General features: G+C 38.4%; 1 protein-coding gene across 2 annotated transcripts in view; it reads left to right on the top strand.

The window, feature by feature from the left end:
• Positions 1-19,514, top strand: part of PLXDC2 (plexin domain containing 2) — a 418,172-nt gene extending 398,658 nt beyond the window's left edge. Inside the window, exon 14 of one of the 2 annotated variants that reach the window (XM_027560001.1) lies at positions 17,421-19,514. In XM_027560001.1, coding sequence (XP_027415802.1) covers positions 17,421-17,537 — 117 coding nt within the window. In that variant the 3' untranslated portion in view covers positions 17,538-19,514. The remainder of the gene's footprint in view (positions 1-17,420) is intronic. The other variant, XM_027560002.1, reaches the window with a different exon arrangement.
• Positions 19,515-24,138: the final 4,624 nt, after the last annotated feature.

Below are 24,138 nucleotides of genomic sequence, written 5' to 3'. Positions count from 1 at the left end.
TGATAGAAAGTTAGAGACAACAGGAAATTTAAGGAAAAATCAAATGCAGTGGTCCCAACTCTTGCATTACATGTCTCACCTGAAGAGAAATTAAAACTTCATTTCCCTGAATAAACTTTTGTGTGCTTGGAACTATAAGTAACTCTTGAAATTGCAACATTGGTGTTATAAGACTTGATGCATTTGGACATTTTTAATGCAAATCTTATCGGAATATTTTAGTTGAATCTTTCACTGTAAGTTTTAAATGCATAAAATTAATGTTGATTTAAAATATTGCCCTTTCAGGACTTCCCTGTTGGCCAGTGGCTAAGACTCTGAGCTCCCAATGCAAGGGGCCCAGGTTTGACCTCTGATCAGGGAACTAGATCCCACTTGCCATAACTAAGATCTGATGCAGACAAAATATTTTTTTTTAATTTTTAAAAATAAATAAAAATATTGCCCTTTTAAAAAAATCATTGGCACATATGTAACAGCTATAAGGCTAATTGGAGGTTATAGGCTCATAGTAAGTAGAGAACCAGTGTTTGTCCATTTTATCACTTTATAGATGAGAATGTGAATAATAAGAGATGGGAAGTGATTTGCCTGAGACCTTAGTGTTTGACAGTAATGGAAGCAGGAACCAGCTAAGTGCAGTAAGTAGAAAGAGATCAGTGCAAAGCGGACAGACCTTGCAAAAATTCTAGCTTTTAATTTACTAACTTTGTGACTTTTGGTCAATTCCTTAACTTCTCTGTGTAATGCAACCAGGAATTAAAAGCACATTTGCTGCCTCCCAAGGTGCCTTCATCAGCATTGTGTTAAAAGCACTATTTTTAAAAAGATAATCATTAGTTTTAGCCAAAAATTGGTATTTAGCCAAAAATGCCAAAATTTATTGGAGGTATTTATCTTTTTTCCCATTGGGCTTCCCTGGTAGCTCAACTGGTAAAGAATCCACCAGTTCAATTCTGGTTCAAGGATACCCTGGTTCAATTCCTGGGTTGGGAAGATCCCCTGGAGAAGCGAACGGCTACCCACTCCAATATTCTTGCCTGGAGAATTCCATGGACAGAGGAGCCTGGCAGACTACAGTCATGGGATCACAAAGTCAGACATGACTGAGCAACTTTCACTTCACCTCATTTATCTTTTTCCCATTGCTTCCTTCTTGTATATATTGGAGGGGTTCATTTGTTTCCCATACTCAACCCTCCTTTCTTAAGCAAACACTAGTGAGTTATCCAAATGAGAAGAGGCAGGAAAAAAAGTGATTTAGAATGATGTAAATAATTCACAAACCAGGTTCTCAACCCCTGGGTTTAATACCACTGATTAGCAATAAAAGTCATTTTTATAGGTTCTAATCGGTCTGTCTTAGACATCTTGATTTTTTTATTTCTTTCTTTCATTTTAAAAACATTGTGAATGTTGGAGTTACTTCCAGAACTGTAACCTGGCTCACATAATATCATTAGAGTGGTTATCATTACTTCTTTATCACAGGATGAATGTCTTGCGCTTTCATCTAAGCTTTTGTAGAAATTACATGAGTCTTTGTAAAGGATAGAAATGAACATCACTGGAGGCTCTAAGTAAGGAATCATTAAACACTGATATTAGTCAGTTACAACATTGTATGAAAATAGCTATAAATGCATCTGTAATACCCCTTCCAATGATCTTTAATAGCAGATATGCTTAACATTTTTTTCCTTCCATCCTAATGCTATATTGTTCCCCTTCTTAGGATTTTAATTACTTTTTTATTTTTTAAAATTGAAGTACAGTCGAAGGACAGGCTTCGCAGGTGACTCAGTGGTAAAGAATACGCCTGCCAATGTAGCAGAGTTGAGTTTGATCTGTGGATCAGAAAGATCCACTGGAGAAGGAAATGACAACCCATTCCAGTATTCTTGCCTGGAGAATCCCATGGACAGAGGAAACTGGTGGGCTGCAGTTCATAGAGTCACAAAAGAGTTGGATACCTCTTGACTAAACAACAACAAAGCTGATGTACAGCATTGTATTAATTTCAATGGTACAACACAGTGATTCACTTTTTTATAGATAGGATCATAATTGTTTATTTCAATTTCTGAATTGACTTGAAAAGAGATAGTATGTATCCAAAATTCCAAAATAAATAGGACAAGTTTCTCAAATTTAAAAAAGACATATATTATATATATTGGAGAAGGCAATGGCACCCCACTCCAGTACTGTTGCCTGGAAAATCCCACCGATGGAGGACCCTGGTAGGCTGCAGTCCATGGGGTCGAGAAGAGTCAGACATGACTGAGCGACTTCACTTTCACTTTTCACTTTCATGCATTGGAGAAGGAAATGGCAACCCACTCCAGTGTTCTTGCCTGGAGAATCCCAGGGACGGGGGAGCCTGGTGGGCTGCCGTCTATGGGGTCGCACAGAGTCAGACACGACTGAAGCGACTTAGCAGCAGCAGCACGAGCATATTATATATATATATATATATTTTTTTTTTTCTGTAGTACCTTAAATAGATAAAAAGTTTGCCATCTGCCATTTAGAGTTTTTCTAAACCTTTTCATCTTATGTAAACATATACAAATTAAACACGTCATGAGATACCAGTCAAATACTATAGATCTCTTTTTGTCCTGGCTTGGTTGATAAGCATTACTCTAAATTGTCATTATAAATAGGGTTCACCCCTGGATTTGATGGAATAAGCAGGGGTCCCCAACCTCCAGGATCTAATGCCTGATGATCTGAAGTGGAGCTGATGCAATCATAACAGAAATAAAGTACACAGGAAATGTAATGTTCTTGAATCATCCCGAAGCCACTCCTCCACCCCAGTCTGTGGAAAAATTGTCTTCCATGAAACCAGCCTCTGGAGCCAAAATGGCTGGGGTCCACTGGCCCACAAACCAGTCAGTTGGGTTGTTTCCTGATTAAATGTGGATTAAAACATGCAATCCCTTTAGGACAGAAGATAGTTCACCATTTACCATCCCTAAGGTCATGGCTAATTAGAGTTTAACTTGCTGCTTTTCTTTGACTTCACTGACCTCACTGACCTCACCCCACAGTGATGCTCCAGATACAAGTTACTTTATGAGAACAGCCTCTCGGGGACTGCAGCCAGTCCTGTCGTTGTTCAGAACAGCACTAACTCACATTCAACTTTTATTAGAACATTTATGACCAAAGTAGCTTTATCTCGTCTTTTAACCAAGTCACTAGGTGCCCGTGAGCTGGCTTGTTTCCACACTCACTGCAAATTGCTTTTCCTCAGAGTAAATTGCCTAACAGCAAATTACTACTGTTTTAGTAGACAACAACCACTCGTGGCAGTTTGGTTCAAAAATTAAGAGATACTGCCGGCTACATTATCAATATGGTATTATGAGCTAAGACTAAGGAGGACTGGAATCTTCACAACTTATATCATGGAAAATCAATCCAAACTGAAGCTCCTACTTGTGAAATGCAATCTGGTAGATGCTGTTAATATCACAGAGGTGTAACTCCTAGTTTATATCTATTGTCTGATATAGTTGTTAATAGTTCTCCCACTCCCTCTCAAAGTGTCCTAATTTGGACAATGTCATGTGGTCATCCTCTGTATAATCACATTTGCCAGCTTATTATATAGGTGAAATTGTAGAACATAAAAACTTGAATGACCAAATAGCCACATAGGAATTTAATAATAATACAAGGAACATTAAAGGTTTATTCAATGCTGAATAGTGCAGTCAATTCAGTTCCGTTTAGATCAGTAACTCAGTCGTGTCCAATTCTTTGCAACCCCATGGACTGCAGCATGCCAGGCCTCTCTGTCCATCACCAACTCCCCGAGTTTGCTCAAACTCATGTCCACTGAGTCGATGATGCCATCCAACCATCTCATCCCCTGTTGTCCCCTTCTCCTTCTGCCTTCAATCTTTACCTGTATCAGGGTCTTTTCCAATGAGTCAGTTCTTCATATCAGGTGGCCAAAGTATTGGAGTTTCAGCTTCAACATCAGTCCTTCCAAAGAATATTCAGAACTGATTTCCTTTAGGATGGACGGGTTAGATCTCCTTGCAGTCCAGGGGACTCTCAAGAGTCTTCTCTAACACCACAGTTCAAAAGCATCAATTCTTTGGCTCTCAGCTTTCTTTATAGTCCAACTCTCACATCCATACATGACTACTGGAAAAACCATAGCTTTGACTAGATAGACCTTTGTTGGCAAAATAATGTCTCTCCTTTTTAATATGCTGTCTAGGTTGGTCATAGTTTTTCTTCCAAGGAGCAAGCGTCTTTTAATTTCATGGCTGCAATCACCATCTGCAGTGATTTTGGAGCCCCAAAAAATAAAGTCTGTCACTGTTTCCACTGTTTCCCTATCTATCTGCCTGAAGTGATGGGACCAGATGCCATGAGCTTAATTTTCTGAATGATGAGCTTTTTTTTTTTTTTTTTTTTTATGCTAGAACTCTTTGTTTTAAAAAAATTTTTTTTCTATTTTTATTTATTTTTTTTTATTTTTTAAACTTTACATAATTGTGAGCTTTAAGCCAACTTTTTCACTCTCCTCTTTCACTTTCATCAAGAGGCTCTTTAGTTCTTCTTCACTTTCTCCCATAAGGGTGGTGTTATCTGCCTATCTGAGATTATTGATATTTTTCCCGGCAATCTTGATTCCAGCTTGTGCTTCCTCCAGCCCAGCATTTCTCATGATGTACTCTGCATATAAGTTAAATAAGCAGGGTGACAATATACAGCTTTAACGTACTCCTTTTCCTATTTGGAACCAGTCTGTTGTTCCATGTCCAGTTCTAACTGTAGCTTTCTGACCTGCATACAGGTTTCTCAAGAGGCAGGTCAAGTGGTCTGGTGTTTCCATCTCGTTAAGAAGTTTCCACAGTTTGTGGTAATCCACACAGTCAAAGGTTTTGGCATAGTCAGTAAAGCAGAAATAGATGTTTTTCTGGAACTCTCTTGCTTTTTCAGTGATCCAACGGATATTGGCAATTTGATCTCTGGTTCCTCTGCCTTTTCTAAAACCAGCTTGAACATCAGGAAGTTCACGGTTCACATACTGTTGAAGCCTGGCTTGGAGAATTTTGAGCATTACCTTGCCAGTATGTGAGATGAGTGCAATTGTGCGATGGTTTGAGCATTCTTGGGCAAAATAGTGCAGTCAAGGACTGAAAAATTCTTAGGAAAGAGAGACAGAGATTAATTTAATCAGGGGGAGTTTCATTAAAGAGACAGTATTTGAGCAGAGTCTCAAATGAGTGCCAGGCTGTGGAGGAGGAGATGGCATTCACATGCAAGTAGGGTCTGTTATGATTTTACAAAAATGTTAAATCAAGGAAGGTTCAGATTGGTTGGTTTATTCAACTGTATATTGGTATCTATGGTAAGTACTGGGAGTAGCTTTAATGCAGATGGAGATTACATGTGACAGATTTTGAAGAACTAACTACAAAATCTGGGCTTCAGTCTACAGGCAGTCAAAATCAGTGATGTAATAAAGAAGTAGAAATTGAAAAGGCATTAGGAAAATGGGCTGGAGACAGCTGGAGAAGAGAGAAAGGACCCACACAGGAGAGCTGGAAGGCTGTATTTGTAGTTCATGTGTGACATGAGAACTGGGAGCTGAAGTAGGGTATTAATAGAAGGAATGGAATGAAGCTAATTCAAGAGCCATGTGAAGGCAGAAGACAGAATTCAGCCATTTTCACCTGCTTAATACTTTGTATCTGAAAGTGCCTTCAGTTAATTTTCTTTGGTTCTCAGTGAGATCCGTAAATGTAGTCATTGTTGTACAGAGAAGGTAACTTGAAGAAGTTAAGCAATTTCTAAAACTCCTAGAGCTAATTCATGGTAATGGTAGAGAGGGTGTCCTGATTCTTTGCGTTGAAAGTGTGGGATGAAGAAGAAAGAAGCAAAGATAATTCCAAAGTACAAAATCTGAGAAACAGGGACATAAAATTTTCTGGTTATTAGAATTAGAAACATCAGAAGACAAAGTTAGCTTAGGAAAGAAAGTGAGAGGGGTGGATTTTAAGCATGTTTGTTTTGAGCTGATGGTCAAATCACAGTTGGGCCTCTTCAAAAAAGCAACTGAAGGGAAGGAATGGATTAAGATAAAGCAGTCAGGTGAGAAAATATGAAAGTTACAACAGTGAGAATTGAACTCCAAGAGAATAAAGAATGCCACTGGGAAGAGGGATCAGAGAGTTCATGGCTCTCTTAGGACATCTTAACATTTAGCATTTAGAAACCAGCAAAGGAGACAGTTGATTAAAAAAAAAAAAGAAAACAAAAGGAAAAACCCAAATGCAAGAATATATGCCATCTTAGAGAACCAACAACAGGGAGAATATCAGAAATGAAGAGTACCCATCATTATAAACAGCTCTAGAGACGCCAAAGAATTTGAAGCAATAAAAGGTACTAACTTGACAAAGAGATTGTCATCTGTGAGGATGCAATTTCAAGGGAAGGTGGGGACATCAGATTTAAGGGGCGAAAATAATTGTATAATGTGAAGGCAGAGGATTCAGTCAGACATTCAAGAGAGATTTAGTAATGAGGCCCCCCCCCCCAAAGAAAATCAAGTAAAGGCGGTTCTTTGTTTTTCTGATGTTGAGTGTAGGCATAAGGTAAAGAAAAAAAAAATGAACTTTTTTTTTTTAAGGTGCACAGGATTGAGTAGGAAATGCAATTAGCTATGCCATGGAGAGAGACTATCATTTTATTTCAGACAAGAAGAAAGGATCAGTGGATATGAAGTCTTTAGTGAAGAACAAGGGGAAGGGTTAGCATCTTAGTGGCTTAATCTTCTCAATAAAAATGGTGATGAAATACATGATTGAGAGAGAATTGGAACTGGATGGAGTTTGGGTGCATCATACGGATTTAACAAGAGAAGAATGAACTTATCACTGAGTTCACAATTGAAAGAGTGTGATTCTGATCTCAGGTGGCCTCAGCCTGCAGCAGCTTGAAGCAGGGTTTCGGATCCTGGCCAGAGAGTGAGGTCAGGCCACAGCAGTAAGAGCGGTGAATCATAGCCACTAGACCAGTGATCAGTGACAAGGCCCTGGCCCTTCATTGTTGCAGAAAAGAATTCCCACAAAGATAGTGAAATAAGTAAAGTGTTTATTAGGAGGAAAAGAGGAGTGTGGAGAGACACACAGGGTGACTCAGAAATAGAGTCACGCCCCGGTGGCAGTTTGGATCACTTATGGGGGCATTTCTTCCAGGTTTCCTTTGGCCAGTCATTTCTATTTGCCTGATTCTGAATCTGTATTTCATTTATCTTAGGATCCGCCCATGTGCACATCTCTTAGCAAGATGGATTCCAACAAAGAGGCCTATGGGTAGATTGACATCACTCCCCTTTTGACCTCCAAGGAGCTTTCTAATCAAGAAGGTCTCCTTGACTTTGAGAATGAGAAATATGTGGTCTCTTATCTTTTATCTGGGCAGGGCTCAGCCTCTCCAGTTATCCTGTTTTATGGCGTTTCTGTCCATAGGAAATGAACTCTATCTGCTTAGTCTGGGGCCCATCTATCTCCTGCCTTAATCCTTTAGGGCTGGCTTAGCCTGAATATGTGACTTTTTTCTGCAGTAGTGTCACTGCTTAGAGTCTGGAATAGGAAAATGTAGAGGATGAGAATTTAAGATACAGCGGGAAGAACTTAATCTAAAGGAATTAGAGGTAGTGCAGTGCAGGGAGATGGCCAGGCCTTGGAAATGGCTGTTTTGAGATGAGACACGATGAGCAATATAGAAGAGACAGAAGTGGATATTTTCAAAGTGATCGGGGAGGAATTCTGAGGAAGAGAATGTTGAAGTTTTTAAAGTTGTTGGAGGGGATAAAGTAGAAGAGAAAAAACAAAGCACACAAAACCAGAGGCTGAGGTTTTCTAAAGACCTGGAATGAGTTCAGCCAGTAGCCTCCAGGCTGCACTGAGAGTTTCATTCTGTCCTTTGCCTTCATGTTCAATCTGCTCATAAAAGCATCTCTGATGACTCAAATCCAAAGGAATGCCTCTTTCCTCCAAACTCATAAAATTTACTTTCAAATACTTTTAGCACATACTTGATTTTATACTGAGTAATCAAATCTCTTGTCTGTATGTTTTTAGCTTTAAGTGAATTCAATCTTTTGTATGCAAATCCCTTATTTTCCCTAAATATACTTTAAATGCCTTGAGTTAGTGTTGTGTTTTACATATAGGTGCTTAAATAACAATTTTATTGGCTGACTGAATGCACTTATACCCACATGAATGCACTAATAGTCACTATCAACCAGTCATTCTTATTTGGGGCAACAAAATGCCCAATAATGGGTTGATGTCAAAAGAGAAAAGAAGACTCTGGATGCTAGTATCTCACAAGGCATAACTTGGAGAAGAAGATCTATGCAAATCGATATGAGTCTCTTTGTGCCTTATACTTTGCTAGACGTGGTGGATCAATGTGGAACCAAGGACAGGGCTTTGAGCACAGTCACCCCCAGGTTCAGGTCATAAGTGGGGAGGGGAGGGATTGTCTACAGAGAATGGCAAACCAAAATAAGCTAAGATTTTTCTTATCACTGTGTATTTGAAATTCTAAATTGTGTTAAAAACTTTTGCTGATTTAAGGTCTAAAGAGTTGATTCAGTCACTGTTGAGTTTTGCTAACACAGTATATATGTAAAGTTCAACTCAGCACCTGTTTTTGTTTTTTTTTGTTTTTTTTTACTTTTCCTTTAGTGAATATTGTCTTCTACATGAAAGTTAATTCAGAGAACCCCCAGTTGCATGCTTGGCACCTGACAACAGGCTCAGTTGTATGCATTCATTTAGAGGATGAATGAATTCTTATGAATCATGACTCCATAAAAGTCTAGTCTTTTTATGTGTTCAGAATCAACAGGTCTCCAACCCACCAGTACTTCAAGCATCTGTGTTAAAACAATAGATTCAAAATAAAGAATGACACCATTGTGTTTGTGAAGACAAAAAAAAAAGAACTTGAGTCACGTCAGTTCTATTTTTACAAAGTGCAAATCATTCTCTGAACCTGGTACTCACCCATTTAGCAATATTCCCTCATGTGTCTTTTCCACCTTTTTTCAAAAATACATTGTCATTCTATTTTACCATTTGTGCAGTAATATTTGTTTTGTATTTTTATTTGTTTTTTGCTGATGTGATTACATCTATGAAGTTCAAAACAGGAAGGTTTTCACTGTCTTCTTCTTTTCCGGTCATTATTATTATTCATTTCCTTTTCCAATTATGACTGAAAATAACATCTTGCAGAAGAGACAGATGTTACGTATGAAAGAGATCTACTCCAGATGTCAGATCTACTCCAGATTTTCAGTACACACTGCTATGGCTAGTTCAGGGTTGAACAGATATGACGTTGACCTGAAGGACAGATACGTACGGTGCATGTATGCAACCACATAAGCGATAACCATGTGAGCTAAACTGTGATAAGACATGTAGCTAAAATATCAGGAAATGTCTGTGACAACATAGCAAGATGAAAAGTAACTTCTAATCTGTAGGTGGAAATCCAGAAAGCTTTCTGGGAAATAATATGAAATGGATAGTGTTTACATAAGTAAAAATGATGAAGTAAGTGGCATTCCAGGTAAGGGGAGCCACAGGCAAAGGCTCAGAAGTAGGAGAGCATGTGATATAGACATGGAAAGTGGTTCTCAACCCTTACTGTGCATCTGACTGACCCGGAGAACTTAAAAAAAAAAAAAAAAAATCCACTGCCTGAGCCCCAGTGATAGATTATAAATCAGTTGGCCAAGGTGGGCTTTGACTTCAATAATTTTTTTTAATTTCCCCAAGTGAAATTCCCTGAGATCCAGTGGGCTATATTTAAAAAAAAAAAAGGACATTGTTTGAAATGTATGTTTGCAAGATTTTTCTTCCCATATTACAAAATTTCTTTCCCTAATTTAGCAGCCAATAATCACTTAATTTTCATTTTATTTTGTTTCTTAATTTTTTATTTTATATTGAAGTATAGTTGATTAACAATGTTGTATTAGTTTTATGTATACAACAAAGTGATTCAGTTATGCATGTATCTGTTCTTTCTCAAATTCTTTTCCCATTTAGCTTATTAGAGAATATTGAGCAGAGTTCCCTGTGCTATACAGTAGGTCCTTGCCAGTTATCTTTTTTTTAATTTTATTTTTGGCTGTGCTGGGTGTTCACTGCTGCATATAGGCTTCTCTAGTTGTGGCAAGCAGGGGCTACTCTCTAGCTGCAGTGCATGGGCTCAGCAGTTGTGGCGCATGGGTTTAGGTGCCCCTAGTCTTGCCTGGAGAATCCCAGGGACGGTGGAGCCTGGTGGGCTGCTGTCTATTGGGTCGCACAGAGTCGGACATGACTGAAGCGACTTAGCAGCAGCAGCAATAGCAGCAGCAGGCATGTGGAATCTTCCCAGACCAGGGATCAAAACCGTGCCCCTGCATTGGTAGGTGGATTCTTAACCACTGGACCACCAGGGAAGTCCTAACCTATTTTAAATATATTAGTGTGTACATGTCAGTCCCAAACTCCCAATCTATTCCCTCCTTTTAAAAACTTTTTATTTTATATTGGAATGTAGCCAGTTAACAGTGTTGTGATAATTTCAGGTGGACAGCAAAAGGACTCAGCCATACACGTATATGTATCCATTCTCCCCCAAATTTCCCTCCCATCCAGGCTGCCACATAACATTGAGCAGAGTTCCCTGTGCTATATAGTAAGTCCTTGTTGGTTATCCATTTTAAATATAGCAGTGTGTACTTATCAATCCCAAACTCCCTATCTATCTATCCCCCCTTTAAGGGTACTTTATCTTTTAGAAAATCATGTGAGTATTATGATAGTTTTGTTATTCCCAGTAAATAACCATTCTTCATATGCTTTGGGACAATTTTCATTTGGGGTATGTATTAACTATGGTTATAGTAATTAATTCTTCAGGATTTATCCATAACACAGTTCTAAAATGAAGGGAACAGACCACTGGGAATATATAATTTTCGGTTGGAAAAGAGGCAACTGCAGGATAGTAAAACAACTTTCACGTGAGGAAAAGCAACTAAAATAGGATGAGTAGAGACTGTGCAAAAAAACCCCAAAACACCCAGGCTTTGTTTCACACAAGAGTTATTGCTTAGAATTCTTGGTCACACCAGAAGCCAGACAAATCCATTTGAGTTCTCTTTTTAAGAAAAAAGTAACCTCCAATTTTTGAAGCAAAGAGACACAGCCACAAATAGGAGTCATTTACTTTAATTAGATTGCAAGTTTGACTGTCCAGGGCCCACAGATATTATATTGTGTTTTCCTGTGAATTTAGGGTTGCCAAATCAAATACATGACACTTAGATAAATTTGAATTTCAAATAAACAATGAATAATTTTTAGTATGAGTATGTGCCATGAAGTATAGTTTAAAAATATTACTCATTGTTTATCTGCCATTCAAATTTAACTGATGGCCTATAGATGCATTTGCTAAAACTGGCAGCCCAGATTTATAAGTGAATATAACCTGTGTTGAACTAATATGCAACACAAAATAAGGAGATGAGAGAAATGATTCCCTTCCTGTGGACAGTCAAACGTGATCAAAGCTAAATGTGAAAAGGCTGACTCAGTCATACTGGAGTTTCCATGAAGGTATGCGGAGATCCAAGTAAAGTCAGAGTTCAATATTTTTCTTCCACTCACTTTTAAAGAATGCTGATTGCAGAGAGCATAGCGAATCATTGTCCTTGCAATTCCCAACGTGCTGTGGACCAGCAACATCAGCATCACCTGGGACCTTGTTAGAAATGCAGAGTCCCAGACCTCGCCCAGGTCTGCCGAATCAGAATCTGCATTTTAGCAAGATGCCTTGTGATTGTCTGCAAGGTGAGAAATGGAGATCTAGTTCGATAGTTTCCCAGACCATGCTCAGGCACAGGATCCCCCAGGGCTCAGGAAGTGTGTAAGCAGGGCTTCGTCCATTATAATGAAGAGAGACCTTTACTCTGAGTGATCCTGTCTGGGCTTCAGGTAAAATTTCATTGGAACAAATGGTCTATGGTTTAATTTTTTTTTAATTAAAAAAGAAAAAATTCTTAGAAAAAAATTATCTAGTTCATTTCCTTTTCCAAATGGGGAAACTAACAAAACACTCGACTGTGCCTGAGTCCTGTGCTGGGAAGTGACAGGACCAAGATGCTGTCCACGCCTCAGAATCTCAGCCTCCTTCCACTACTCCCTGTTTACTAAAGAAAGCACAAAATCTCAGAACAACTGCTTGTCAAGCACCATCAAACACCACAGGTGTCTTCTAGCTAGGCCTGGAAGTTCAGAATTAGCCTCTTGTCTTTCACACTCACGTCTAGTAACTGCTTTTCAAGGGTTCATCTAACGCATAAAAAGCACTCTCTGCTTTGCTCTCTGAGCTTGAAGACAAGTCTCCAGCTGCAGTTTTGTGTACACTGCTAACGGAGGGTACCCTGCAGGTTTGTTTGTGGATATTTCAGCTAATTATCTCGCCGCAGACCATTGAGACAGATCTGAATGACTGTTCAGTTAATAGTTCTGAAGGAGTAATTAGGGAGAATACCTGCCTGCATGGCCCACCCCATTGCAGACATATCAGCATGAACATTTACTTCTGAATGTGATGAATCGCATAAATAATTCTCAGAAATGAAATTAGAGAGCACCCATGCATTACACACAGTCATGTTTTAAGCCATGACATCCTGCATCTCTGTAATGAATTAACAGTACAGTCTGGTTTGAATTTTTCAATTTTCAGCATACATCCTGCTCTGTTAACAAGTGACCCTGTGGCCCCCATCAGTTTCTGTAATAATTCGAATTAGCCATTCTAAAAAGAACACAGACTGGGACGTGTTTAAACCTCAAGAAAGAAGTATTAAATGCTGGGTTGTGACCCATCCATCATATTTCGTGGCAGAGCCAGACATGATGCCCAAGTTTCTAGATCCCATTTGTCTACTGGATAGATGCCTCATGGTATCTACCAAGCTTAAAGATAAGGTTGGTAGTCACCAACCTTACAGATTGTTCTATGAGAACTAAACATTGAATCGTGAAAGTCAGAGAACTGACCCCTTGTTTTCATTTGTAAGGAAATTCTCTGAGCAACTGCAGATTGATCTAGGAAAACAACTTCAGTTAGGACTAATTTATATAGTCCTAACTAATTATATAGATTTCAGTTTAGGGATCCTAAAAGTTAGTGGAGGAAGGTAGGAGGGACAACGATCAGAAGAACCATGACCCTGAGAAGTTTTTAAGTAACTTTTCTCCCCAGTGTTCAGTTATCTCAGGCAAGCAGGTATAAGGATCCTACAATTTTAGAGGACAGATCCCCAAATATCATTGTACAGATAAGGAAACAAAAGCCCAGAGAAATCAAGTGATTTATTTAGGATCATTTAACTGATTTGTGATATGTGGAAGCATTCTAGAAAGGAAGCAGGATTTTGATAAACTTATTACTCTGTGGCATTTTTAGGGTTAAAATTGAGATATCAAAAACTGGTAAAAGAATGTAAAATCAGACCAAGTGCATGACAATTGCTAGATTTCATTGCATGAAATCAGACCAGTTGCATGACAATTTCTAGATTTCATTGTAAGTTTTGACATAGTATTATGGGAAATGCCCTCTCTTTGCATCTAGTCAAAAACTGTAGAAGTAAGTATAAATCTTTCCGTTTTGTACATATAAAATAGGAGTCTTGAATAATTTTGTAGTTATATAACAACCTATTCTATCTTGTTCATCTTTAGAATGCTTATTTGAAACCTAAATTAAGTCTTACCCCTTTTACCCTGAAGAAGTTTTTATCTTCCATATGGAAACCATGTTTTATACTTTTCTTTGGTCATATGCCCTTCAAAACAGCATCTTGCACCATGTTAGACATTTCAGATATTTTTAGTAAATAATCTGCACATTCTCTTTGGATCAATAATTTCACTTCTGTGAGTTTATAAAAGGAACTAATCAGAAATATTCCTTTGAGGTTAGCAGCAAAAATATTCACTGGAGCATTATTTATACTATCAAACAATCTGGAAAAAAAAAAATCTCAAAATCAAATTGACCGTATAACTCATATTGAGTTATATGTAGTATGCTTTTGCATGCACTAAAAGTAATTTTGTAGAGGAATAGTTCATAAAATTTTTTGTGTGCTTAATTGGAAATAAAGGAGTTCATAAAACAGCATCTGCTGTGATTTAGTGTTTCTAGAAATGAGTATAAGTGATATACACAGATTGAACCAAATTATGTGTGGGTGGTGGAATCTCTAGTGATTTTAAATCTTGTTAGGGTGTTTTTTTCTCTAATGAGTAGTGGTAAGATGAAAGAAAATTTTTTAAGGACATGAAATTAATTCAGAAAATACGTTTGTACTGTGTTAACAGTGGTAGCTTCACTGTACTTTCTATTTTGAGAACCTCTGTGATGAGTTCACAAAGAACATGATAAACATTATCAATAATCCTGCAACTTTTTCACCTAAGACAGAGAATTAATTATTAACTTAGTAATTCTTAGAATTCTTAGTAATGCTTAGAATACTGAAGTTGTTCTAATGTCATAGTTTAAGATTGAAATAAAAATAGAACTATGTTCACAAATTTCAGATAGGTTGTACACAAAGTAATGAATTTTAAGGGCTAATTTCTATAGTGGGAGAATTAACTTTGGAAGTTTGTAGCTCTCATTTTAAATCTTGGATGTGCCATTTGCCAGCTTTTTAGGTTTGGGTGCAAGGTAAAGGATTGAGTTGTACACATTAAATAAGATCATGTGTGTAAATCACCTTCTAACAGCATGAAATATGATTAATTATGTTTGATAAAATGTAACTTTCCCAGGCATCATCATCAACAATTCTCATCAGTGGTGTTCCTTTTTATTTCTTTAATTAGATAAGTTTGGCATTGTGTAGGTTTAAGGCATACAATGTGTTACTTTGATACATTTATATATTGTAATATGGTTGCTGTGTATTACATGCTTATAGTACAATATTATTTAATACTCATCACAAGTGTATCCCCTTACGTACTATCAATCTTATCTCCCCATCTGTATTACCTGGTAACCACTGTTTGCTTTTTTCTTAGGTCTGACTTCTTTAGACTCCACAGAGAAGTGGTATCACACAGTTCTGGTCTTTCTCTGTCTGACTTACCTCACTTGGCATCATGTGTTCAAGGTCCGCCCATGCTGTCACAAATGACAGGATAGCCTCTTTTCTCATGGCAGAATAATATTCCATTGTGTATCCATACTGCATCCTTTTTTATCCAGTCATCCATGGCTGTGCACCTGGGATGCTTCCATATCTTGGCTATTGTGAATAATGCTGCCATAAACATGGGGATATAGTTATCTCATCAGACTTCTGTTTTCATTTATTTTAGGTATATACTAGAAGTCGAATTGCTGGATCATGTAGTAGATTCATTTTTAAGTTTTTGAGGAACTTCCTGATTGTTTTCCATAGTCTTTGGGCCAATCTACATTCCCACCTATAGCGTCTAAGTTTCCCTTTCCATCACGTTCTCACCAGTACCTGCCGTCTCTTGTCTTCTTGATGACAATCAGCACTCCTTTCTAATGGTCACCTGTAACACAATGTCTTTATGGCCTGAGTGGTAAATCAGTGCTAGTCCATAGGGCTGTACTTGCCTGCTGGACCCATGGGCCAAATGGGCCTTGTAAGGTAGAGCTTCAGAACAGACAGTGGTGCTGCCTGACTCCAAGAAACACAAGGGCAGCTGTGCCCTAAGAAGCCCTGTTGCGAAGTAGCTGAAACCAGAGTGGGGGTTATAAAGAATGAGTACACGGAGGACTTCCCTGGTGGTCAGTGGTCAAGACTCTGCACCTCCAGTGCAGGGGGCTTGGGTTTGATCTCTTGTCGGGAAACTAAGATCCCATGTTCTGAGGATCTAAGATCCGGTGCAGCCAGGGATTTTTTTTAAAGAACGAATGAGCATATTGGCATTTTCCCACAACAGGAGTGACCATAAATTACAGTGTCCATCTCTCTAGAAACATTTATAGTTTATATCTCTAGTATATTTCCATTGATGATGATTTTTAGTCGCAACAAAGACACTAAATTGCTATTTAGCCCTCTCAGTTTTACCTTCTTTTTTAGGAAAATAAAGATAATCCAGTTTCACTTACATAATGGGACTTAACCAGCTAATAAATATAAAGCATTTTGACCACATAACGTTATAGAGACAGTACTAATATTATTAACAGGCAAGATGCAATTACCATGACTGGTATTTTTCCAGAAGGTAAAGCTAATAATACTCATTCCAACCTGATGGGAAAACTCTTTTACAGCCATTAATCATGACAGTGGAATGTAATTGGCCAATCTAGAAAGCTGCCAAATGCCAATATACCTAACCTGATATTTAACATTTTTCACATTAAAATTCTTAGGTAGAAATAAACTTCCTTTAATATTTATTGGTTTATTTACTCCAAAATAAAGGTACTCTGATAAATGGAATAGTAATTTCTGGTGCCACTATGGCTGAGAAATGCCTTTTAGTGTCTTCTGCTGCTGTAACTTAATAATTTATTTCATCACTTCTGTTTGTAAATCACAAAAGGTTTGTTTGATAAACATAGGGTTAGGGAGAAGTGTCAATACAAGTAACCTGTATTTTAAGACCATTGTCTGTATGTGCAATTATTTACATGGGTTTGAGATTATTCACAACCTCTGACGTTGGATTCAGTTTTCAGGGCATGACATCTGTTCATTTTCAAACACAAAAAGTCATCTATGGGATGTCTTAGCTTAATAAATTAATTCTTAAGATATTAAGGTGATTGATCTTTTAGTTTGGTTTTTGCTAGAAAGTCTAAGCACCAAATTTGAAGCACACTTCTAATAACTGTGCAGAATTTTATGGTCTTAGGTTTTTTGAGTGAATTAATAAATGAAATGAAGTGATATCACTATTTACTTCTAAAGAGAAGGTGTCCATGGTTATATATTAAGAAAATTTGTTTTTCATGACTGTTCATTTTTGCTTAGTTACATCTGGACATTTAATGGAGTCTTTTAGACATAAATATGCATAAAGCATAAACCATGTCTTTGAGAAACTCTCAATCCTTTGGGGGGTAGCTTTGGCCAAGGGACTGTCATCTGGGACGTGCTGGTAGTGCCATAATAGAGAGTCAAGCAGGGTGCTTTGGGCATGTGTAATTTCAACTGTGGTGGTAATGAGATCATTTAATATGTTGCTACATTTAATTCAGAAGTTCATCTGAAATAGTTGGCAAATATACTTTTCTTATGATGTGACCGGTACCGTGCTTTTCACTCCTTTTGCATTTTTCTGTTTCAGAGACGCCCAAGCAGATGGCCAGCAATGAAGTTCCGAAGAGGTTCTGGCCATCCTGCCTATGCTGAAGTTGAACCAGTTGGAGAGAAAGAAGGTTTTATCGTATCAGAGCAGTGCTAAAATTTCTAGGACAGAACAGCACCAGTGCTGGCTTACAGGTGTTAAGACTAAAAATTTGCCTATACCTTTAAGACAAACACACACCCACACACACACACATACACACAGGAGCCCTAAGCTGCTCTAGCCAGAAGGAGATGAGATTTCTGGACAAGCCCAGCCCAGAAAGGGTTAAAAAATTTTTTTAAACTTATAGAGGATATCAGTTACCACTGAACATAAAATTCCCTAGTGGAATGACCTCTATAGTTCACTCAGCACATCTCCTGTGGACTTATCAGAAATATGACAAGATTACAGTGCTGTTGGCTTAAGGTGCAGGGTGCAAAGGGATCGAGAAAAAAAATAATAATAAAGCTTTAGTTCACAAGGGATCTATACCTTTGGTTCAAATATTCTTCTCTGATAATTGTGTTCCAAAGCCTGAACCCATTCACTCAAAAGAACAGTGACAGATATTTCCAGTTTGCTGAGAAAAGTAGCTGATGCAGGGGCCCAAACAGACACAAAAGAAGAGATTTTGTGTCTTTCCACAAGACACGTGGCTGAAGGATTTTGTTTTGCTGGTCTAGACCCACCTGTTCCAACCACCAGACCCACCTGTTCCAACCAGTTCGCTACTTTACAGGATGAGTCTTTTATCTTTCCAGTTCCGACTTGGCCTCCCTCTTCCTGGATGCCTTCTGTGTAAGCAGTGACAGGATTGTAGCCTTTTAGCTAAGCATGAGGACAGAGGGAGGGACAAACGAGGCTTCTGGTTCCCCCCACCCCAGAGTAAAACATCTGATTGGTTTTCAGAAGCATCGCCTCCACCTCCCAACTGTGAAGTCCTGTGAAGCCACAGTTGTTCTTGGCTGAAGGAAACAGAAGGTCACAGTACCATGAGTTCCTTAATCGTTTTTGAAGCAAAAATGTTTAAGGGATTCTAAGCATATGAGGTTTTTGGTGTTTTGGTTTTTTTTTTAACTGTTTGCTGTTTCAGTCTGAGAGGCCCATTTCATTGTCGATTCCTATCTAAGAAGGCTTTCAAGTCAGCATATCCCTGGTGAGAAAAAGAGCGAAAGAACCCTGCTGAATCATACAGTAATTTTCTTTAAAGCACATAGTAGTTACATAAATATATATATATAAATATATTTTTGTTTATAACTAACACAAGGCAGGCTCTTGTGACTCAGAGTGCATTTTGTCATCAAGACAAAACAAATGCGAGATGCATTACTGCATACTTCCATAGAGTTGTAAAATAATCCTTAATATTAGAATATTTTTATGTCACTTAGTGGAAGTGGTTCAACTGGTTGCAGCACCGATCGATTTTCCTGCCTGTTGGAGCCGCTCTCCCGTTCATATCAACCCCTTCCCTCCCTGGAAAAATAAAGCAGATGCAAAAAGCTCCTTAGATGGATCTGTTGTTTGCCCTATAATCACAGTCCAGATTTTGAACCATCCCTGTGAGTGAAGACAGGAAAGGCACCCTCCACCCCCAGAGGAGGAAAGTGGTTAATATATATACTGAGCTCCTAAAGTTTGAATTCAGGTACTGTGTGTACAATTTTATCAACATCTCGACCCATGAAACTTACATGTTGTGCCAAGAAGCTGTTGGTTCTCATAAGGTACCCATGTCCAGCATTTGCAGATTCAGGTATCAAGAAGCAGAGCTGTCTCGTAAGTAGCACTTTACTACCAACTCAGCATCTGTACACAGTGTCTACATCAAATGACATCGGTCCACTAACAGAGTATCACATATTACCCTCACAACCGTCTGATGTAAACTCGTGCCATTTTCCATCAAGTATATTTTGCTTAACATTTTAAAGTACCTGATGAGGGTGTTAATTTTTTTTCCCTAACCTGCTTAGACAACAATTGCAAAAAAAAAAATTGACAAGCAAGGTGATTGAAGGGTGTGATGACTGCTATAGCTCTCTGCATTCAGTTGATATGAAATAAACCAATTTATTTCTTGTGGAGTAGGTTTGGTCAGTTAGCAATTACCAAATGACTTGCCAATATAACTGGTGCAACAGGTATTCTACAAAGGCATAAGGAACACATAGACGATTCCTTCTAGGATAAGTTGATGCTTCTTTCACTTGCTTTTGTGTTAAGTGTGGCTTCCAATACAGCTGATTGACAGTTATATAAATCCTGCATATATATATCCAACACCTTTCTTAATTCTTTGAAGTAGTGGTGTAATTTCTATCCCTTTCAAAGTTCATCTTCCACTTTTGATTTTTTTAAAAAAATGCCAATTTTGTAAAATAACCTAAAACTCTCTGAATTGTCCAGTGCTCAAGAGCACGCAATAAGGGAAAGTGAAAAGGCTGCTGAAGTATGGGAAAACTTCCCAGCCAAATCAGGAGTTAAAGGTGGTGAGATGTTTCTGTTGTTGATGAATCTTTTAGAGGTAAGAGAAAAGGCTGACTGAATCCTTTTTTTTTTTTTTTTCATGAAACTTTCATTCAACTCTGTACCTCTGGTTTGTTCTTGGTGCCCCTTTACTGCAAAGGAAGAGCAGACATTCACAGAGTTTCTGGAAATTCAGAATGGACTCTGGTGCTTTGGACTTTTCATATATTATGTATTAGAAAAGATGCATCTGCATGTTATTTCATATACTATGAACCTAGTAAAAGGAGAATAAAAGCAAAGGAACATATACAAAGTTCTAGAAAAATCAGATAAATGGTGCTATAGAGGAAGTTAGTTATTTCATCTTAATTATTTGTAAAAACATTTAGTGAATAGGGAAAGGATTCCCAGATGGCTCAGACAGTAAACAATCTGCCTGTGGTGTAGGAGACCCAGGTTCAATCCCTGGGTTGGGAGTAGAATGACTACCCACTCCAGAATTCTTGCCTGGAGAATCCCATGGACAGAGAAGCCTGGCAGGCTACAGTCCATGGAGTTGCAAAGAGTTGGACACACTTTCACTTTTCAAAGGTATTAAAAGTCAAGAAAAATATCTTAAGCCAATGAGGTGAAACTGACCACGGTGTTGATTTGTTTATGAAAGGTTTGAAATTCAACATGTGCTAACAAATAGAAAGCTACATAATAAAATGCGATTTCCCTCCAATTATTATTTTAATTTGGGATGTCGAGCTCAGTGGTAAAGAACCCACCTGCCAATGCAGGAGACGGGGTTCAATCCTTGGGTCTCAAAGACTCCCTGAAGAAGAAAGTGTCAACTCATTCCAGTATGCCTGCCTGGGAAATTCCATGGACAGAGAAGCCTGGTGGGCCACAGTTTGTGTGGTCCCAAAGATTCAGACACAACTTATTAGCTGAGAACATACAAATGGGGCAGTCTCACAGGAAGCTTCTAGGATGTACTGTCCAATATATACACTAGCCAAATTGAACGATTTAAATTAACTAAAATTAAGTAAAAATTCAGTTCTTCAGTCACTCGAGCCATATTTCAAGCCTCCAAAAGTCACATGGGACTTGTGGCTTCCATACTAGACAGCACTGAACGCTCCTGTCTTTGCAGAAAATTCTATTAACTCTGCTGTAGAAGTCTTTCCTTTTCGGTGGCTCAAACAGTAAAGAATCTGCCTGCAATGCAGGAGACCCAGGTTCGATCCCTGGGTTGGGAAGAGCCCCTGGAGAAGGCAATGGCTTGCCTGGAGAATTCCATGGACAGAGGAGCCTGGCAGGCTACAGTCCATTGGGTCACAAAGAGTCGGACACGATTGCGCGACTAACACTTTCACTTTCTTCCTGGAGAAAAGGAGGAGGATAAAAAAATAGATTTGATAGTTCCTGGACCTGTTTTTCTTGAGAGAGGCAGCTTAAAATAATGAAAAGAATCCCAGCTGACACGGTTTTGAGTTTCCACTATGTCCTCAGGAAAATCACTTTTACCACTAGAAGTTTCCATTTGCAAGTTTGGAAAATAAAAATATTTCTATCCTGTCTTCCTTGCAAGATTATTATTATATAGATTGACTAAACATACAGACTTTTAAAACCTTATGTCAATTGAACCCAAAGATGGGGCTTCCCTGGTTGCCTAGACAGTAAAGAATCCGCCTGCAATGTAGAAGACCTAGGTTTGATGCCTGGGTCGGGAAGATCCGGTGGAGGAGGAAATGGCAACACACTCCAGTACTCTTGCCTTGAAAATCCCTTGGACAGAGGAGCCTGGTGGTCCACAGTCCACAGGACTGCAGAGTTGGACACAACTGAACAACTAAGCACTCATGTACAACCCATATAAAGCACATCTCTTGGCCCAGTACCAGCACGAACTTGTATTCTGAGGGAAGAAAGTCCATCCATCCTAAAAGCATTCAAAGACAATCAGATCAGTACAGTTCTTGAGGAAATGCCAAAGGAACATACACGCAGGAATCGCTTCAATTCCTTTTTCCCCATATTAATATTTTCTCTTATGTTCCCCCTGCCTGACATCAGCCTCAACCATGCTTTCTCTCAAAGTCCTGGGTGCATCCTTCATCGGGCTCTGTTCTTTATTGTATAGTGTCCCTGAGCTTCTCCGGTTTTTTCTGATTTCCCAGTTAACTCTTCACAACAAAGAGAAACCCAGGAGCTGACCAGCAGGCTTCTCTTTAGAAGAGAGTACCTCAAACAAATCATTTCAAATATGCATTTTCTCCCTGTAACACAAGTGTAAGGGCCTGACACATTAAAATATAACAGTAGGTGGAACTTAATTTTAAATGTAAAAATTTGCAAATGCAAACTACATAAAAAGAATAAAATTTAATTTTGTCATATTCAGATAATACATATTCTCAGATTAGTGTGATTTCTTAGTTTTGGCAAAAAGGTAAATTCTTATGTTATTTCCTTATTCTGAGGGAGTATAAGTTTGGCAATGCCCTAGTGTCTATTGCCCAGGGCAATAAGAAAAGTTTTGCTGAAACTCATGCCTTGATTCAAGACACTTCCGTGATAAGAATTAATATTTAAGTAAGATTAACTGAAAAATAGATGCTGCGGTTAAGGCTCTTTCCTCCTTTGAATTGTTATTTTGCTTTGTATTTCTTCAGGCATTTTTTAGATATTTTATTAAGATGTATTTTATTAATTCCCAGAGATTGCTCTTGCTTTTACTTTACCAGCCTCCAGTTTTTGACATCATCATCTATATACCAGAATCATGGAAGGTCATCTAATCCAACCTCTTCATTTACAGATCAGAAAATTGAGGCCCAGAGAGATATAGTCATGTGCCCAACATCAGAAGTGGGCCTTGATCTTAAAACTCCTGACTATTCATTTTTGTTCCAATTCTCTTTGCCTACACCCCCTCCGTCAGTATTTAAAGCCAACCACACAGTTTCAAGAATACTGGAGTGGGTTGCCATTCCCTTCTCCAGGGGATCTTCCTGACCCAGGGATTGAACCCAGGTCCCCTGCATTGCAGGCAGGTTCTTAACCTTCTGAGCCATTAGGAAAGCCCTTAGAAGGCACAGTCTGCCTAAAAGCAATTTTTATTTGCTATCCTGACTCTTTGCTCTGTCCTAGAATAGAGAACATTGGATCAACCTTCTGCCATCAAGTGGTTGTCCTAAGAATGGTACCAGTAGTTCCAGTTCTGGTTATTGCAAGGTCTTTATCTGGTTTTACATGCCCCTACCTATGGCCATCTAAGTTAGCAATACTATCTTGTGTCACTTAAAATTGCTCTGCCTTTGCTTCATTTCTTCCCAGATGTACATGAAAACTAGTCATCTTCATGGCAGATTTTCTTACTGAATTATCACAATTTTTATTTGCTTTTAAACTAGTGGAGCCTAAGAAGCTCTTTGGAGCAAATGTTACGAGGTCAGTGGCATTACATACTATGTACTCCTATTTCCTTGTGTTCGTAAAGCACTTTACATTTTACAGGGCACTTTGATTTATTTCTTCATTTGTTCATTCATTCAACCACCCAGTTCACTTAAATAGTTATTGAGCACCTACTGGAACCAAGTTCCTGTGCTAGGTCTTGTGATATACAGTGATAGGTACAAACAATAAGAGATCAGGCATGTCCACTGATAATTGTAATAGGGTAAAATCTTCAAACACAACTTTGCAAATTGATCAGCTCACTATTACTCTATCCAATTTCCAGTTCTAATTTCTATTCTACTAAGATAGGGAACTTTCAAGTACTTTTCTGAGGAATGTTTCTGAAATATGATAGATCATTGCCCATCTCTGCTGTTTGCTCAATTTCAAATGATGTGTTAATTTCACTTATGAGAAGAAAAGTTACTCATTCAAAGTTGTCCCAGTCCCAGAAGGACTTTTTAGGTCATTTGAATTCTTCCTGATTAGATGTAATAATAGTTCACTATCTTATTCTCATATTTCTACTGTGGCTTTGTGATTTATCAATGCCATCTTTTCAGGGTCTTCTGGAAGTATCCATAGATCAATGAAGCATTTGCACTTTAGGTATGTGTGGTTGTTTGTCATTCATTAGATTGTCTCAGGTTTTCTCAGCCTCAGCCCTATTGACATTTGGGGTCCCATAATTCACAGCTGGGGATGGGGTGGTGGAGTGGTCCCTTGCATTGCAGAGTGTTTGCCAGCTTACCAAGTTCCCATTGACTACATGCTGGTA

Source organism: Bos indicus x Bos taurus, chromosome 13 (genome assembly GCF_003369695.1).
Source record: "Bos indicus x Bos taurus breed Angus x Brahman F1 hybrid chromosome 13, Bos_hybrid_MaternalHap_v2.0, whole genome shotgun sequence".
NCBI lineage: Eukaryota > Metazoa > Chordata > Mammalia > Artiodactyla > Bovidae > Bos > Bos indicus x Bos taurus.
Note: the sequence above shows the minus strand (reverse complement) of the source record. Positions and strands in the feature narration are given on the sequence as shown.